We start from the raw sequence: 17,320 nt of genomic DNA, 5'->3' as shown, positions 1-17,320 counted from the left end.
TCTTCAGGAGGAGTGCTCGTCGCGGCCGGACTCTGCGTTCGTCCTCGTGTGGAGGTAAAGTATTTTCTGTCTTTGAAAAGGGCATGAATGGGCGCTACTTGCTGACACTTCTTTTTCCGTTGCTGTCCGAGGTGTGTGTGTCTTCCATTTTGAAGAAAGGCATTCTTTGCCGTGTTTGTTAGAAGAGGGTTTGCCTGGTAAATGAATGCAGCGTCGCAGGCTCCTCGTACGTGCAGCGTCGTACCGGGTCTCATGTAGGATTTTCTTGCTCGGCAGGTCTCTCTAAGCCGTCTTCCCATGCTCGAGTCCGTTCCTGCCAGAAATCTACGTTTTGTGGACCTGATATGGCACCCTCCCTTGTTTGGCAGCACTGTGCAGTTTTGTCGAGGGCACCGTGGGGCTGCGAGGAGAACAATCAACTTAAGAAGCATCCTCTGCTGTGGCGTGGACTAGTACGTTGCACGCAGCAGGTCGCCTACATTCCCTTAAGTTGTGGAACAGTAGATTATGATCAGGTACGGTGGTGTACAGCAACTGTAGATACTGCTGTCGTAGTTCCCTGGGTATCCAATGCAGTGCTGGGAAGCTCCGGTAAAGGGAATGAAAATGGATCTTTTTGAGACTCCGCGTGACCGCAAGGATTTACGATTGATGCTGGAAGCTGTGGAGCTCATTTTTGTGATTGCTTGAACTGTGCCTTCCCCCTTGCCCTCACCGTACACATTCTCCATGGTTTGCAATTCATCGTTGAATTTCGTGTGTCAAAGCAACGAATATCGCTTGGGATTCATTTCCACATTAACAACAACCTCACGAAACGATGGGATGCGCACGGCGCTTAGACTCAGTCCTCAGGCCTCTCCCTGGTCTCCGCAAAACAGCGGCTCCAGGAGGAGCACGCTTATCTAGCATTCCTTGTGAATGCAGACTCTTCACCTTCGTTAAGTTTTTGATTTGATGTATTCTGCGCTACCGACATCTTTTTGGGTGCCGCGAATGAACCTGAATCTGATTTAAACACTGTCTAGCGTGGTGATGCACTCTGAGCTGGAATCGTGTGGAGCGACGTTTTGGGAAGGTTACGTCCGCACATAGACCGCTTGCCATCGTTCCTGAAGAACCAAATAAATTACAGTATAAAACGAAATTCAGTGTCGGAAGCAAGCGAGTGAACCGAAGGACGCCCCGGCAAAACGCGGAGCCCTCCAAAAAACTTCATATCGTTGTGAAAATAGGTGGAATGCATACATCCTAAATTCGCTTCTGGGCTGAACAGCAGCGCGGATGCTTTGGTACGGTGCTGCTGGGTATGCTACTCACCGTAAGCAGAAAACGTGGTGGCAATAAGCATCGTTTGTTAGTTTTCCGTTCACCTTCAACGTGAAGGTGAACATGTGCCTGCGTTTCCGCCGACACGATGACAAGCGACAGTCAGCACGTTTCTTGTATCGTCCCGGTTACCATTTCTCTATGATGCGTCGCTTTGATTCAGTTCTCGCAGTAAATTTCTCTGGAACCTGGGGTATCAGAGGTTGTTTCACGTGGCCTGCAACGTATAACAATTGGGTGTTGAACAGTTCAGAGGAGCGACAGCTGTCTTTTCCGTGACGTGAATGTCCAGGTTACAGTAAGGCGAAGTTACTGTACTGCCATGTCTTCCTCGGCATCACGTGTGAGTAGGTCTGTGAAACTCGTTTGCTGCAGTCTAACAGTGTACTGGCATGCGAGGTTTCCTTGTATTCAGTGATACGCCGTCGAGCAACGCTTGGATCATAAAGTGTTCAGACCTTTGGCTACCCGTTGGTAAAACCAGCGGCCAATGCCCAAAGCTCTCCACCAGGCATTTACCATAGAAGCACCCACGTTTCGGAAGGCTTTCATAAGCTTGTCACCTCGGTGATGTTTAGTGCTGTGCGTTTGCTTCAAGATTTTTCCTCCCAGAAACTAAAGCATATCCCAAAGAACAAGGTCCCATACTGGGAACACAAGAATAGGCCGTCGTGTAAGCGTGTAACTAGGGTCAGCCGCCAGACCACCGGGGGCTCCTTCCTCCCAAGTCTATCTACCACCAGGCTTCAATTGAATGCACATTATGCAATAAAACGGAATGGTTTCCATTTCTTTTGGTTTTGGAAAACCTCACCACTGGGCCCAACTTATATTTAAGCAGTCTTGATATATTTTGCGGAGGACCGTGTGAACCAAGTTTGTGGTAAAAACCAGAAGCAGCGAACGAGAAACAGGTTGAATTCCGAAAATGATCGTATGCGGGGGTCACGCTTTTGGGGCCTGTAGATGCCCATCCCCCTGAATTGCATACTGTGTCTCACAGCAACACATCTCTGGTGGTGCTAGAACGTGGAAGACAACGCACCAGTATCATTCCTGCGTTGATATGCTTGCCATTTCAAACGTCGTCATATTCAAAGTAAGGTACGTGTACTTTTCTCCGCGTACGCCGTCTTTCCTTTTTCCGAAAAGCAATACGGCTGTGCTCTATTCAGCCTCTGCTGAGATTGCTCCATTATCGTTGCCCACGGTGTTACAGTGGTGGGTGTAAATTGAACTTCTTCGTTTCGTGTTTTGGTATACGACCATGTGATCACAGTGCGGGATGAATAATTATGCGCCGATACGTCTTAAGGGAGCGAACCGCATGGCTGGCTAGAGGGAAAGCCCTGTTCGCCCAAAAAGCAGTCTACGGAATCACCATATCCTACCACTTTTGGCTAGACAGCAAAATGCAAAGACTTTGGCCCGTACTCGGATCACCAAACAGCGCCAATACCAAAAGTGGTGGTGCCCTGGTATTCAAGTTGAATTTTCCTGTGACAGTACCAGTTGAAAAACGGTGTCGGTCGACGCGCCTTTTCACACGTCTTAAAAACTAAATACCAATGCGAAAGAAGCTTCTTTCAATTAGAGCTACAGTCATATTCTTCGTCCTCGACAGATATTGTCTACTTACCTGTTCCGTTTCTCACGGCTTAAGGACTTCTGCTGATGTTCCAAAGTCAATAACCCGGTCAATCCGTTTTCGCCGCGTTCGCCTTTCCAGAGTCTTTTGATGTGATAAAATCAGGCTGGAAGCTTTCAGGGAGAAGGTCGAGAAGTTGAGCGTGTGTTCGCTCGCGGAGTCCGTCATGAAGATATGAAGCCACGTGGGCTGACATCTGTCATTCCGGGGACGAAAGAAGTCGTGGCTCTTTTCTGACTCGCCAACTATTTTCCTTTCTGTCAAGTGCCCAGGCAAATGCGTACGGGCAGACTACACAGAAGAGCACTGTTTTGAGTGAGAGCGACGAAATAGGCAGCAGAGCATGCCACATGCCCGGGAGAGTGGAAATCGACTATCAGAGTTGTGGTAGCAGTAGCCATACTGAGAGGCCGAGGAGCAGAACATCTCCGCATTCTTTGCTGGTAAGGAACATAGTGGAACAGCATGCGCCGCATCCTCGAATTACGTATCCTTTCGAAAGACATGTTCCCTCTGCTTCAGTTTATTCTTCTTTAGGAGGGACGACAAATATGGAGACCCACAGTACATATTCGCTTACCGGAGGCTCGTATTTTCTCGCAGAAGGCAGCGCCAAAAGAGACCGAAGGTCGAGCTCAGGCAGCCAGATCACAGCCGAACTCTCAAGTTCGAGTTTCGAGACCGGGGATGGTGGTGGACTCAGCTTTCCAAACGCGTGCATGGGAGCGGCACGAAGCGACACGGCACAGACAAAGATGTCAAACACCAGTAGCCACAGAAGAAGCGAACTTCCTTCGTTTCTCACGCGCACCAAAGAGGGAGCTAGTCTAAGGCAACGCGGCCAGCTTGCTCATGATGGCGAGAGTTTTCCAAGAGACGAGAAAAGACCCATGTTCTCTGGCAAGATTGACGCTGATGGGATGGCAGAATCCGTCGCTTCTTTTGAAGATACCACCCTGAGCAGACATAGTATTGAGAATCGAGCAGCTGTCTCATCGAGTAGTGTAATTAGAAACACCAGGAGAACCAGGGAAACAACAAACGAAACACCAACTCTGTTATCGAGCACTGGCACTGGCACTCAGTACCCCGTTCCGCACGCTGAAGACCTCAGTACTTCCATTTCATCGAATGCGAGTAGGCATTCTCCGCCTACGACCTCCGCCCAGGATGTTTTGTCGAGCGGAGGACGAAACGCCATGGACCGTGTGTCTTCGCGTCAAATGGAGTTACGCGCAGCCGCCTTAGAGGCAAACCCAGAGTTTTCTCTTTCGGGTCATGACAGCAAAAGAAACTTCTGTACCAGCACCGGTACGAGTAGTTTTAGGAGTGCCCTGGGAGGGGGGCTTGGATACGATGAGAAACAAGCAGGACGAGAAAGGGAGGAAGGCTCTCCACGGGCGTCGACGGTGACTTCAGTCTTGACAGAGTGCCAAGATGATATGATTCGTGGTCGTAATAGCAGTGGGGGAAGAAACACAAGAAGGGGCTCTTACGACAGCGGTGTTGAGAGGGATATGGCAAGAGGTACTTCTGGGGCCAGAATCACGAACAGCAGTCGAGAGAAAACAACAGACAAAGAGGCGATTCGGTTACCAGAAAGACGAAGAAGCACAAGGGAAGATGATATCCAGCTAGACCTCGAAGCGTCTACCAGCAGCAAAGATCGGGGGATGTACCCAGATGAATCCAAGGTTGATCTTCGACATGCGCTACTTCTTCCTAGCGGTCATGTCTACCATTTAGGTGAGCACGGTCACCTTGAAATAGATATCTGTTACAACTCAAATGTATGTATGAGTGCCAATGCAGCTGTACATGTCTGAATCGGTTTTCATCTGTCCACTGGCCTGTCTTCTTTCTTCTCACCCTTATTTTCTACCACTGTCTTCCTCTTTGTGTTCCTGGTATCACCCTCGTCTTTCCTTTTAGGCATCTATTCACGTTACGGCGTACTCATTGATGCATACATGCAGTTAGACTGGTAATTCCCTGCTTGAGCCTGAATCGCTCTAATGGACAGATGTAGGGACAGGTCTCCTGGCTGGTGCCAGTTTTGGGACTCACTGGGGTATTTCCGCCTTTCCTGACATCCCTCAGGTGTGCGGAGAGGCGACGTGTACCCAAGAATTCTTACTGTCGGGCACACCGCGAGAGCGGACTTTCTCGCCGATAGTCTTCTGGAAGCAAAGCGCAGTCGGCTGAGTCTCACGAGCTCTCGATTCTTCAAAGTACACTCGGGTAAAATGACAGAAACACGCAAGCAGTTTGAATGTCAGTTGTGCTGTTCTGTCGGGCCTTGCCCTATAACTGAGATAAGACTTTAAACCCAGCCGCCTTTCAGTTCACTCTGTTGTTGCCTCTAGGCTATTACAAAGGCACCAAGGTTTCTATCATTGCCACTGGCATGGGGGCACCAATGATTGAGCTTCTCATGCGGGAAGTCTCATACATCACCGACGGTCCTTTGGCTGTTGTTCGACTCGGTACGCTGCAACGGTAACACCGCATGGGATCAGGCGACAGTTTTGTTTCATTTCCTGGAAAATTCAACCTGCTAGTTTTGTGGTCCTAAATGCCGGGGCTGCCGATTGTTTGATCGCATATTCACCTGTGGCAGTGCTGCGTGGCGTCTTTACTTTTTTCTCGGCGGGGAATATGGCTACCTGGAGTTACCTGACATCCGACGGGATGTGTCATGAATGTCGGCTACACGAATAGACGCATGCGCGTACGTATCAGCACACTAATGCGGATGTATACGCTCCTACGTCTATCTGTCCATCTACAGAACATGCCACTAGCATCCTCCGTGTATTTATATATGTGTACTTGCGGTTGACTGTATGCATATAATCTGTGTAGTTCCTTGTACTCGTGTGAACGGATGACACAGAACCAGTAACATTCCCGGTTTTTGACACCACTCTATAATAGAATATGTGCATCGTAGTGAAAGTGGATCACGAGGACTGTTTGGTTCTGCACACTGTGCCTCTCGTTGACTGGCGAAACTCACATGGTTCTCCTAAACAGGAACCTGTTCGCTCTTGAATCCACGTCTGCGCCCGGGATGCCTAGTTGTCGCAACAAAGGGCGTCATGGGGTGCTACAACGACTACACTTTCTTCGATGGCTCTATGGAGGACGGCGCTTGCCTAAAGGGTAAGGATGACTGTGACTTCTCGTAGACAGTGCGCCGTATTGTCGCCTACAGAGTCCTCCCGTTCCCCGTCTCCACCATGCCATCTTGTGCAGAAGGGATAAGGATACGCACATATAAAAAATACATGACACGTTCTAGAGATATTGTAAGGTACGTTCGTATTTTTCATGTATCCGAACGCTGCTGTTGGCGTCTGATGGGCATTTGTTTTTCCCTTTCAGGTGTGTCACCATACGTCATTACGCGCCCGTGTGCACCAGACCACGAACTTTCTAAGTAAGTATTCCAGAAGAGGCACACGAACCTGGTGTGGAGAAGTGTTGGGCCCTGACTCAGTAGCCATGTCTGCGTTTGTTGTTGGTATCTATGTATGTAGGCGAACGTACGCATTTCACTTGCGCAAGCGGATTCATTTGCATCCACATCACCCATATGCTGATACCTTGGGCTGGGTCTAGCAGGGGCGATTTAGAGCACGGAATCACTCTACGACAGGGAGCAAGTTCGCCCTAGAGAAACACATTTCAGTGGCACAAGAATATGGTTGCCGGTGCTATCTACCTAAGCATAGAGGTTTCTGCTCTTCGAGACGAAACAACGAGGAAAGCCTTCCCTTTCCATCTACGCCCTCAGAATCTGTTCTCCAAGGTGATTTCCGTTTCGGACCCAGACTCAATTAGTTCAGTCCCCATTGCAATTTTTCCCGTGATCAACTCCCTTTCCTCTTTGCGCAGCCGCATAGTTGAGAACATTTCCAAAGCTGTCGACGATCCCTCGCTTCTTCACTTAGGTAAGACCGAATCGTCTGCCATGCATGCATTACACAGAGCTTGTGTGTGGATATCAATATTTTCACGGATGAAGACAAAAACGGAGATGCAATCCTGCATGCGCTTCTGTGTAGAAATATTGGTAAACTGCATGCGCGTACATATCTGCAAGTACAAGCAAGCGTTTCAGCAACAGAAACGAACCGCTTGAGCCAGTGCTTAACAAGAGTTTGAGAGAGTTTGAGACGACGCTGGTGCGACTGCGATCAGTGGATGTGTGCACTAATGCCCCTCCATCTTTTCAGGTCTTCATGCCTCGGCTGAGAATTTTTATGCATGTCAAGGCCACGTGGACAATTTATTCAATGACAGAAACGAGAAACTCATAGATCAGCTTCTCTCCCACGGAGTTGACAGCATGGACATGGAAAGCCACCAACTTCTTCATTTGGCGAATCGGCGTTTCAAACCCGTAAAAGCCGCAGCTGCGCATATCGGAATCAGCCACAGAACAAACGATCAGTTCGCTCACCCAATCACAGTAGGTTGTTCGACGAAGACTTGTTCCATTCTAATGAAGATTGCAATGCACAGAGGATCAACAAGCATGTGTTGGTGGACGTTGGCTTGCTCTTTTGTAGGAGTACATACATATGGATCTCCATCTGTGTGTGTATATCCGTCTCTGTCTCTACAACGATCAAAAGGCATTTTCCAACGAGCGAACACACGTACACAAGCACCTACAACATGCATGATTGCCCGCATAATTTTTAACATTTCAGCACGGCCACGCGAGCGCAATCGTGTGACAGTCGAACAGATGGACACAAAGTGTTGATATCTCTAAAGGCACAACTGCCGTTAATCCCAAACAATTGTATTTCTTCTGAAGGAAAATTCTCATTCGGGAGTGGCAGTGCACTACTGTTCGCCTTCGTTATGCACCCCGCCACGAGGCGCGTGCCGCTTCTTCAAAATACGGGGGTTTGCACTTCTTTTCGACTTTTTGAGCGATAAAATGGGGTCGACAGACCAAGTGTTTTGTTCCTATAACATTCCTGATTTTTTTTCATAATATACCGCCTGATACTAGTGACAACATGCACTCCGTCAGCTCAATTGCGTTTAGTGGCGATTTCGGTTTTCCTTTCTTCCCTCTGCCTTTTGCATGTTGTTTGCTCAGGCAGAAGTGCTGAACGAGCGAGTGCTCCTTGGAGGTAGAGCCTGCCTCGACGCTTTGGTATCCGTACAGATGTGAATGGTCCGCCGCGACACCTCCCTGAGTTTTAGAAAATTAACCCTTTTTACATTTGCGCGAGTTGAAGATAAAAGAAAATGAAGCAAGACGTACAACAACTTAGTGCTGCTAGGATATTCTCCATGTGTACTAGATACCCCAACGTGTGTTGCCGTGTGCATCAGCTCGCATATGCATACATATCCGACTCTAGACGTGTGTACGTCGATGATGGTTAGGTGTGTGTGTGAAACCGTCTGTTTTTCTTTTTACACACAAGACTATTACATGCCTCGTTCAATTGAAGAGGAGAACCTCTACTGCCCCTGCTGCGCCCAAGCAGGCAAGAGAGCCTACGGTACGCCACGTGTCCTTAGTTGCCAAGCAATGTTTCGCTAGCTTGGGCTGCAGTGATGGGGAGAAGGTCGTCGCTGTGTCCATAAAATAGTTGCTTCCTGTGCGTCAGTTTGCGCTCAAACAACGTTGAAAACGGTGTGCTTCGGCGTTCTTCTGAGCATGAAACAGGACCCGCAGTTCCACTGCCGCCAGACGTCATTCGATATACATTCGCGCCATTGTATGAACGATCATTGCACACATGTACCTATTTTTTGTAAGCCCTATTCTTCTTCACATTCGAGAGTCTGTCCATACACATTTGCGTGTAGACAGAAAGCACGACCCCGAGTGTTTTCCAAGACTCTAAAGAGCCGAATTGAGTGAGCACTACAGCGAAGGCATCATACAACTTTCGCCGGCATACAATGCCCACTTTCCACAGAAGCCTTCAGTGCGACAGGAACACTAGTTACAACTTTCACCGTTGACCGCAGTGGTAGATACTGCCAAAGTATTATACGTCAGTCATCACGAACAGAACATGCAGATAGTTGTCGTCAACTAATATTCAGCATCCCAGCGACAGCCCGTTCATCCGTCAAACAGCGAATTCAACAGAAACGGATGGTTGCAATGTCTGTAGCTCCCTCAGTATCACCTTCCTCTTGTTATATAGGAATAGCAAGGTCTATTTGTTCATTTTGACGACAGTGGATTTGGTAATGGATTCTGCAAACGTACTGATACAATATTCACTGCTGTGTTTCGAAACGACGCGAATGCTTCTCTGTCACCGCAGATCGGCACGTCGATTTGCACTGATCTATATGTAGACGTATTTCCATAAGTTCATTCGGGGCAAGAAACTGCCGACAACGGCGTATGAACCACGACTGGACTAAGCAGATGGCCTTAGAAGAATGCATATGTAAAGTGTACATAAAAAGGTCCATCGGTGCGCCATGTACCCACCCACAGTGCTCTTTCCTGTAAAGCAGGTTGAAACTTCTCCCAAGGTGTTACTGTGTCCGTGAATTCTTCTAAACACATATCAAGGTGCTACTTTTGCACAACTATTCCAAACGACGTTTGCGTTCTTCCAGTAGTTCGGGCAGCCTCGTGGTGCTTCACAAATCTTTGACCGTAAATCGTTTACCACAAACAGACAAGCGTCTGTGGCCACGAAGCGTGATTGAAATAGTTATTTGGGGAAATGTGAGACAGTGCGACGTTCCCAGTCTAAGAGAATGCAAGAGTCAAAAAATCGGAATACGACAAGTCGGTGACGGCCCTTCAGCCGCATGCACGAAAAACAGTCACACAAAAACCGACGGCCAAACTCCACCAGCGACGGCCAAACTCCACCAGAGACGCTCTTCCGATGTCTCAGAAGCGTGTCCGAAGAAGCTTGTCAAAACTCTTGGACATAAATGAGTACAGAGACAAACCAACTGCACGTGTACGTCAAGGAGTTTCATCGCGCTTTAGCCTCTTTACAAGAGCGAAGAAAACCCGGTGTAATATTGCCAAGAAATCGACATACAAGGGAAAACTCCGGCAGAGAATGCAGCGACAAAGCAAACGAAAACCATTGTACTCGTTCGACCCTCCCACTCCGCACTCGTTGAAGACTCCGTTTGTTTCTGGAGAGTTTTCGAGGGAACAACGGGTTCGAAAAATGCGCCCGCGATCACTAAGAAACTGTCATAATAACGAGGTGGAATACGGACTAAAAGAAGCAGGAAGGCATGCCCACGGTGTAGTAATCGAGTCCCAGGGCGATCGCCATACAAAGTTAAATTTCGCCTTCCAGTCTCTCCCCCTCATCAATCCTGCAGTGACAACATTTAAACGGTATAGCATATTTACAGATACATATACATAAAGATATGTATGGATGTTTGTATGTACGTATGCACACGTATATATACATATATAGCCAGGGACTTGGCTCGACTCAGTCCCTGTCTGCCGTCTACGGTTGAAAGGATTTCGTTGTTTCTTGTCCTCGAAAATTGATCGCGGACACGGAGAGCGTTCATCCATCGATACACATGGACGCATCTACTTGTTCGCCTTTGTCAAGAAAACTCGCTCCCCTCCATCATGCCTGTGTCTTTAAAACTCGAAGAAACAGATGATCCGATGGAGAGTCCTAGCTCACACAACTGCTCCTCTCGCTCTCCACGCAACTCTGTCAGTACCGAGATGGCTCCGTAGTTTTCCGTTTGTGAAGAAGCATGCATGCACAAAAACGTTATTCTTGAGCATCGGAACAATAGCCTCCGAGAGCCCCTTTTCTGTTGGGCAAGCGCATACACTCTGGTATGTTGCATCCGCTTTTGAAGGTCAAGCTCTCAGTTCTCTCTTGCCTTTCTGCCGCGCTTCCGCGGAGGGCCGACTCTAGGCCCTCGCATCGAAGAAGTCTCGGCGCTCTCTGGAAAAGGCGAGAGAGGGAGAGAGGCCGCGTTGGCCGGGAGGCGAGTAGAAACGCCGGAGTGTGTTTCATCGAAATCAGAGGGCGGCGGGGACCCCTTGGTCAAAAGAGCGTTGGGAAGTTGACGAACCCCGAGACGTTTTTTGATGCCGATCTGCGCCCGGCGATGGGGTGTGCAGACACCCAGGAACGGGGCGACGGCCACGAGGTTCGCGACCCAGCCTTCGAAGGACCAGACAAAGGTGTCTCCCAAACGCATCACCTGGAGAAAGAAAAAGTGCAAAGATACCTGCGACGCTTGCTAACATTACGCGCGCCTTCTTTCCTGTTCCGGCCCCGCGTCGGCAGGAAACGGAGCTTGTTAGCCACCAGACCATACAACGGGATCGCGGATGAAAGAGGAAAACCTAGGAATCTCTTGCAGACGAGCATGCTTCGAGCGCGAGGTGCACTCGCCATGCTCGGTTCACGGTTGCCACAGAGAAGCTGTTTTGCAGGTTCCTTCTCGCTCGTGGGGATGTCACACTGGCACTCGCAGTTGGGAAGACGAATTTGTTTTGCTCACCAGATCCGCGTTCTGAGTGAGAGAAACGCGGGAGGCTGAACATCCGATATGCGACACTGAGATGCAACGTTTTTTTCTCCAGAAGTCGATGCAACTCCGAGCGGACCAGACCTACACTTTGCACGATTGATTGGCACCTAGCCGATAGTATGCAAGCAGTCAAAGCGGACTCTACCACACGCTCCGTAGCAGCAAAGAGTTGAGACGCGCATCTGTTTTCTCCTCCAGAGTCTTCGTTCTAGGGAGTGATGAGTACCTGCTGATCTAGAAGAAGTTCCGGCAAACGCAGCACCTGGAGCTCCGTCGCCGTTGGCCACGAAAGCGAGACGCTGCCGGTCGCCAGGCCTCGACAAAGAACGTCGGCAGGACAAACACGCCGAAAGAGAGAGAGCAGCCGCCGCTGAGAGGCTCCCAGGACAGGCCCCCCCCCTTGGAGCCCTGACGCGAACGGTCCGACCGCGGTCGTAGAGCCCACTGCGGCGACGCTGCCGGCCCCACACGCAGCTCCTTTCCCTGCGGAAAACGAAGAGAGACAGACGGCGACACCAACGCTCCTATGTGCGTGAACTCCACAACACCCAGTGCAATGTGAGCGAAGCCTCTTAGGGGCCACAGCACGATAGAGGCATGTATACCAGAAAGGAGGCGGAGACGCTACGGTCCTCCCGCCAGTGATGCTGCAGGGAAACGATGACAGAGGGCGAAAGACGACGGGCGTCCGTTCTCCGGTATCTATACAGCCGAGCTGCTCCTGGAAATCTCTCAACGAAAAAGGTGCCGGACGCAAGAGCTACAGGAAGAAGCGTTTGTGGAGCCAGTCATGAATTCCCCTCCCCCCCTTCCCTGCACGAGCTCTTGCGTGCCATGTGCGCTTGTCGCTGAGCCGCGAATCACCAGGTCCCTTTTCTTTGTCCCCCGTTGTTCTCACCTGTCTCCGTGTCTCCTTCGCTGCCGCTCAGAAGACCGCCGCCCCAGCGGACGCCGGGAGTCGAGCCACTCAGGGCTCCAGCAGCCGCGGCTGCCACGGCGGCCCCAACTGCGTGTGCGTCCTCGAAACTGTCTCCAAGTTCGTCACGCGTTTGGAGCCCAAGAGGCCCGCCGAGTCCGCGGTCGTGCCAAGCGCCGCTCCGCGACGCATTCCCCAGCGAGGTCGGATAGAGAGAGGGAGGCAGACTGAGAGAAGGCAAGGGGATCCACTGAAGGGCGAGGTCGCCCCGTTTTTGCGAAATTTGCAGGCCCCGCTGGAGCCCAGGAGACCCCCCGCGTCCCCACCAGGCGTAGCGGAGGAGCTGGGGATCGCCCGGGAGGCGAGAGAGCAGCCATGACACATGTCGGTCGAACTCGACGCGCCGGTCGGAGTCGTGGTCACACTTCACTCTGAGCTGTCCTTTCAGGAGCAGGAGATGCAGGAGCGACGAGGACTGAGGCTCCATTTGCTCGAGGAGGTAACGAAGAAACCGCGCCCGGCGCACGGCTCGGGACCGCTGAAGAAGAGACAGGAGACACAGGGGCCGGTAGGGGCGCGGCGTCCGGAGAGAGGAGACAGTCCGCAGGCCCCCGTACTCGCTGCTGTTCGCCGATTCTTTGCTGTCTGACGAAACGCAATCAGCTCCGGGCTCTGGCTGAGGCGACAGGGACGGCCAGGAAGTGAGGAAGAGAGACTGGGACTCCTCATGATCCGCCAGGACGCTCCACGGCGCCGGGGCCTGAACTTCGCTACTCCGCGTCCCTGCATGCGATCTCTTCGACCTCTTGGCCGGAGGAAGCGCGAGCGTCGACGCATTCTCGTCTTCTTTTTTGCTCCCGCCGACTCGGCCTTCCTTGTCTAGGCCACTCGTCTCCTCCTTCACAGCCGCCGCCGCGCCCTCCGAAGGACTCGCGTCCCGCTCCTGGGTGCCAGTGGAGCCCAACGCTCCCGAAGGTGTCTCTGAATGCCGGCAACCCTCGGCGTTCGAGTCCGCAGCGCGGGCCGCAGCTGCGGGGAGCTCCCCCGTGGCGGCCGTCCCGGAAAGTTCCCCCGAAAGTTTCTTCTTCGAGGTCCAGCGGAAGTCAAAGTGGCGACGAAAGAACAGCTTCTTTCGACTTGCAAAAGAAAGGTCTCCAAGGCCGAGGAAAATCGCTTCACAGCTGTGGCCCATCTTCAGTTTCGCGAGCACTTGGAGGGCACGGTCCCACCGCCTGCGGTCGGCATCGCTCGAGCCTCTTTCATCCACGCGACTGCGACTGTTCATCTCTCTCTTCCCTCCTGCTTGGCACCCTGTTTCTTCAACGGCCGCAGCGGCGCCGCTCCTCCCGTTTCCTGTCCCTTCCTCCGGGCCGTGACAAGCTGTTGGCAACGACCTCCCTCGAGCCTGCCGCTTGCTTGGAGCCAGCTGCAGGCCCTCCTCGCTTCGTTCTCTCTCTCTGTCTTCTCTGCCGCCCTGTCTTTTCTTCTTCGGCTCCACAGCGTCGCCCGCCTCGCAGCGGAGACTGGGAGAGTCCGCAGTCGCGTCTTCCCTGACTGCGCGACTCCCGGCTCCCGAGGCAGCTGCGAAGTGTCTGTACACCTGGAGGAGCTCGGCGCCGTCGCGCGCGCCGTACAGCCGCTGGTTTCGCGCAGCCAAACTCTCAGGAAGTCTTCTTCTCGGCGCTGGCGGCGGCGGGGGCGCGGGCGAGAAGAAGAGGCGACAGGGAGTAACCGACTGAAAACAGTTAATCTCCTTCTCTGTTCCGTCCTTCGTGTATTCCTCCCATTTCTGTCTCTCCTCAGACGCAGACGGATCCGCAGCAGGCGTCAAAACCCCCCTCGTTTCCCCTGAGGCGCTAGGCACGTCTCTTGTCCGTCTTCTATTCTTCGTCCCGCAACGATCAAAGAGACCATCGGGGTGGCCGTAAAGGAGACAGTTGAAGAGGCTGCGAATCTCATGCGGCGCTGAACCCACCCGCTCCTGACACTGCATCTGGACCTCTTCCTTGTCCTTCATCAGCTCTTCCTTTTCTGCCGCACTCTCTGTGAGGCTCGGCAGGCTCGCCTCCAGAGTTGAGGGGCGACTCGCAGCCGAGACGATTCCAGCCTCGCCGCGCCGTTCCTCCTCGGCCTCCCCACCTCCAGAGGGTTCGCCCACTCGACCCGCAAAGGTTGCGTGGAGCCACTGAGAGAAGAAGGCCTCCCAAGTCTCGCGGGCGTCTGTCGCTGACGCAGAGGCGACGCACGGTGGCAGAGGTCCCCTCGGCGGCCAAAGGGGATGGCGCCAAGGGGCGTCGCGTGCAGTCGGACGCAACGTGCGGTCGAGGTCGCCTTCGTCAAAGAGAAGGCCCTCACCAGGACAGCAGAGAGTCGCATCAGTTCTCTGTCGACACTGACTGCCAGCCGCGGCCGGCGAGAGCATGCGGGCAGCTTTCTTCTCTCTTCTCGTATCGCTGCTTGGAGTCTCTCGTTCTCCTGCTCCTTCAAGGTCTCCACCATCCTCATTTGTTCCAAGGGGAGTCGCTTGGGGGGCGCACGACCGTCGCCCTCGTCTCCTTTCAGAAAGGCCTGCGGGTCCGTCGAGAGGCGTCGACTCCGACGGCGAGGAAGGCCGCAGGCGCCTCTTCCGGCGGCGGCCTCCCTCGCGCTTTTCTGCAGACTCTGAGGGCTCCCCAGGGGACGCAAGAACGGCCTCTGGACTTCCCTCGACAAAGTTCAGAGGTGACAGTGACGCGAGTCGCCTCCTGCGTCCAGCGCAGCGACCAGACATGCCCCGAGCCGCTGGAGATGCCGCAGACCCAGCAGTCTCCGCCGTGCATGCAGCGTCACATGAAGTGACAGAGGGCCGGGAAGAAGACGAAGAAGAGGGAGATGAAGAAGAAGAGAGAGATGAAGAAGAAGAGAGAGATGAAGAAGAAGAGAGAGAAGAAGAAGAAGAGAGAGATGAAGAAGAAGAGAGAGATGAAGAAGAGGGAGATGAAGAAGAAGAGGGAGAGGAAGAAGAGGTAGTCGGAGAAGGGGCAGATGGCACAGGTGAACCAGTTAGAGAGGAGAGTTCTGCTTCGTCCGCCTTCGTCCTGGTTCGAGCCATTTTCGGTCGTCGGCTTACTCCTCCACTTGAAGATCCTTCCCCTCCCTCCTTCACTGTTTCTCTCTCGTCTCCCTCGGCTTCTCTCTCGTTCTCCCGCCGTTTTTCCCCGGTCGTTCTCGTGCCTCCTCCTTCCAGCTCCTCTACGTCCGCCCCTGCTTGCTGTTCGCTCAGGTATCTCTGTCTCTGCTCTTCTTCGTCCTTCTCCAGTCTGCCATCAGCCTCCTCGGGCGCGACTCTTCTTTCTTTTGCCTTGTCCCCGGTCCTCTCCGCAGTCTCCAAACAATCAGGGGAGCTCTTCGCTCTCTCGCTCTGCCGCGGAACCGGCCTGTCTGCGGGCGTTTCTTCCTGGCGGCCACCGGAGGGGCGTGTGGGCCGAGGAGACAAAGCAGACAGAGTGTCTCCGTCGAGCCGCGCCGGCTCTCCGTCCCCTCGGGTCTCATTGGCCTCTCCTACACAACCGCCGCGCTCCTTCTCTCGAGCCGTCCTTCCCTCCTCGCCAGGGCACCCAGCCTCTCTGTGCTCAACAGGTTCCGCCATGCTGCCAACGAGAGACAGGTGAGGATTCAAACAAGACGAAGAAAGAGAGACAGAGGTGACGGAGAGAGACGGGACGAAAGACTGTAGACAGGTAGAGACCACAGGGAGTAAGGAACATCCCGAGGAAGCGAGATAAGACAAAAGGAAAGGCCTTCCCAGCGCCCAAGACTGAGAGCGCCTCCGGCAACGAAGCGCAAAACGCAAAGAGACACACCCCAGGGGAAACAAGAGACTGCGGTGCGCGTGGACAGGCTGGAAACCTCTTGCACGGTGGCTTTTCAGCAAGACGACAGCCCTGGCGCATGCGGCACAAATGGCCGAAAGAGAGAGAGGAAAGAATGCAGCGCGAGTCAGTCGACTGTTACCTGCCAGGACTCTGTCTCTCCTGTCCCTTAGGCGAAGAAGAAGGATGCAATCGTTTCCGAATCGCCCCAAGCGACGTCCTCAGTATTTTCCTGCCAACCGAATTGGTTTCCTCTTCACCGCGCAGAGCGACGCGGCACGAAGAAACATCTGGCTGTCTGAGTCACCGCTCTCTAGCGTTTGTCGCCAACCGCAGAGTGCGAGAGAGCGGAGACAACGCCACTCTGCTCGCCTCCGAAGATGGACAGCAGACGCGCGCGACGTACGAATCGTGGCGGCGACTTACAGCGACTTCCAGGAAGACTGTTTCCTCCAGAGTCGCCAGTGCGTGCCAGCGTTCCCTCTGGTGGGCGGCCTCCACGAGCAGCCGGCGGCGCGGAGAAACCTTCAGTTTAAGCCTCGAAAACAACTTTCGAGTTCAGAGAAGCGACAGACAAGCAGCAGGCAGAAGGCGAGCGCCTTTCGTCCACCCGTTTCAGCGCCGAAACGACTTTTGTTCTTGTCGGTGTCGAGTTGCACTCACTCGCGACCTCTCCCGGTCTCCTCCCTATATATAGAGCGGCAGGCGACTCGCGTTGGAGGGCAGCTTCAGAAACGTAGGAGTGAGGGGTGCTTTTGCTGCTCTCTGTTCTTCACGAAATACCCCACTGAACGCCCTACTCCTCTTGCGCTATCTGCTGTCACTTACCTCGTCCGCTGTTGAGCTTTTCAGTCTCCTCCTTTTTGTTGTGTGCGCCGGAGGTTTCCGTGTACCACCCCCGACCGGCGCTGTCTGCGAGTTGCACAGCTGTCTGCAGTGTGCAAGTGAGTTGGCACCTTAACGCCGCTGAACATTCGACGCCAAGCCTCCCTTGGCTTTCTTCTTCGTTTTTCCTTTCCTCACATGTTT

The 17,320-nt window shown here is 52.9% G+C and overlaps 2 protein-coding genes across 2 annotated transcripts; one reads left to right on the top strand and one right to left on the bottom strand.

The window, feature by feature from the left end:
- Positions 1 to 20: 20 nt before the first annotated feature.
- TGME49_235000 (phosphorylase family protein) lies at positions 21 to 8,864 on the top strand. The gene is made up of 8 exons (XM_018780412.1): positions 21 to 4,723; positions 5,078 to 5,218; positions 5,344 to 5,463; positions 6,014 to 6,142; positions 6,365 to 6,419; positions 6,878 to 6,933; positions 7,219 to 7,454; positions 8,100 to 8,864. The coding sequence occupies exons 1-8, from the start codon at positions 3,328 to 3,330 to the stop codon at positions 8,172 to 8,174; spliced, it is 2,208 nt and encodes a 735-aa protein (XP_018635843.1). The 5' UTR covers positions 21 to 3,327; the 3' UTR covers positions 8,175 to 8,864.
- Positions 8,865 to 9,589: 725 nt separating this feature from the next.
- Positions 9,590 to 17,301, bottom strand: TGME49_234990 (hypothetical protein). The gene is made up of 3 exons (XM_018780411.1): positions 12,423 to 17,301; positions 11,751 to 12,007; positions 9,590 to 11,191 (listed from the first exon to the last, which is right to left on the bottom strand). Exons 1-3 carry the CDS (start codon positions 16,066 to 16,068, stop codon positions 10,850 to 10,852), a joined length of 4,245 nt encoding a protein of 1,414 aa, XP_018635844.1. The 5' UTR covers positions 16,069 to 17,301; the 3' UTR covers positions 9,590 to 10,849.
- Positions 17,302 to 17,320: the final 19 nt, after the last annotated feature.

Source organism: Toxoplasma gondii, chromosome X, assembly GCF_000006565.2.
Source record: "Toxoplasma gondii ME49 chromosome X, whole genome shotgun sequence".
Classification (NCBI taxonomy): domain Eukaryota; phylum Apicomplexa; class Conoidasida; order Eucoccidiorida; family Sarcocystidae; genus Toxoplasma; species Toxoplasma gondii.
Note: the sequence above shows the minus strand (reverse complement) of the source record. Positions and strands in the feature narration are given on the sequence as shown.

Bases quoted from the DNA above. Each gene is read 5' to 3' on its own strand.
- TGME49_234990 (XM_018780411.1), bottom strand. From the start codon at position 16,068: ATGGCGGAACCTGTTGAGCACAGAGAGGCTGGGTGCCCTGGCGAGGAG. The intron at 12,008-12,422 runs GTGAGAACAACG...CGTTTTCCGCAG, and splicing joins CGAAGGAGACACGGAGACAG to GGAAAGGAGCTGCGTGTGGG. The intron at 11,192-11,750 runs GTACTCATCACT...TTCTTTCTCCAG, and splicing joins AACTTCTTCTAGATCAGCAG to GTGATGCGTTTGGGAGACAC.
- TGME49_235000 (XM_018780412.1), top strand. From the start codon at position 3,328: ATGCCCGGGAGAGTGGAAATCGACTATCAGAGTTGTGGTAGCAGTAGC. The intron at 5,219-5,343 runs GTAAAATGACAG...TGTTGCCTCTAG, and splicing joins ATTCTTCAAAGTACACTCGG to GCTATTACAAAGGCACCAAG. The intron at 6,143-6,364 runs GTAAGGATGACT...TTTCCCTTTCAG, and splicing joins GGACGGCGCTTGCCTAAAGG to GTGTGTCACCATACGTCATT.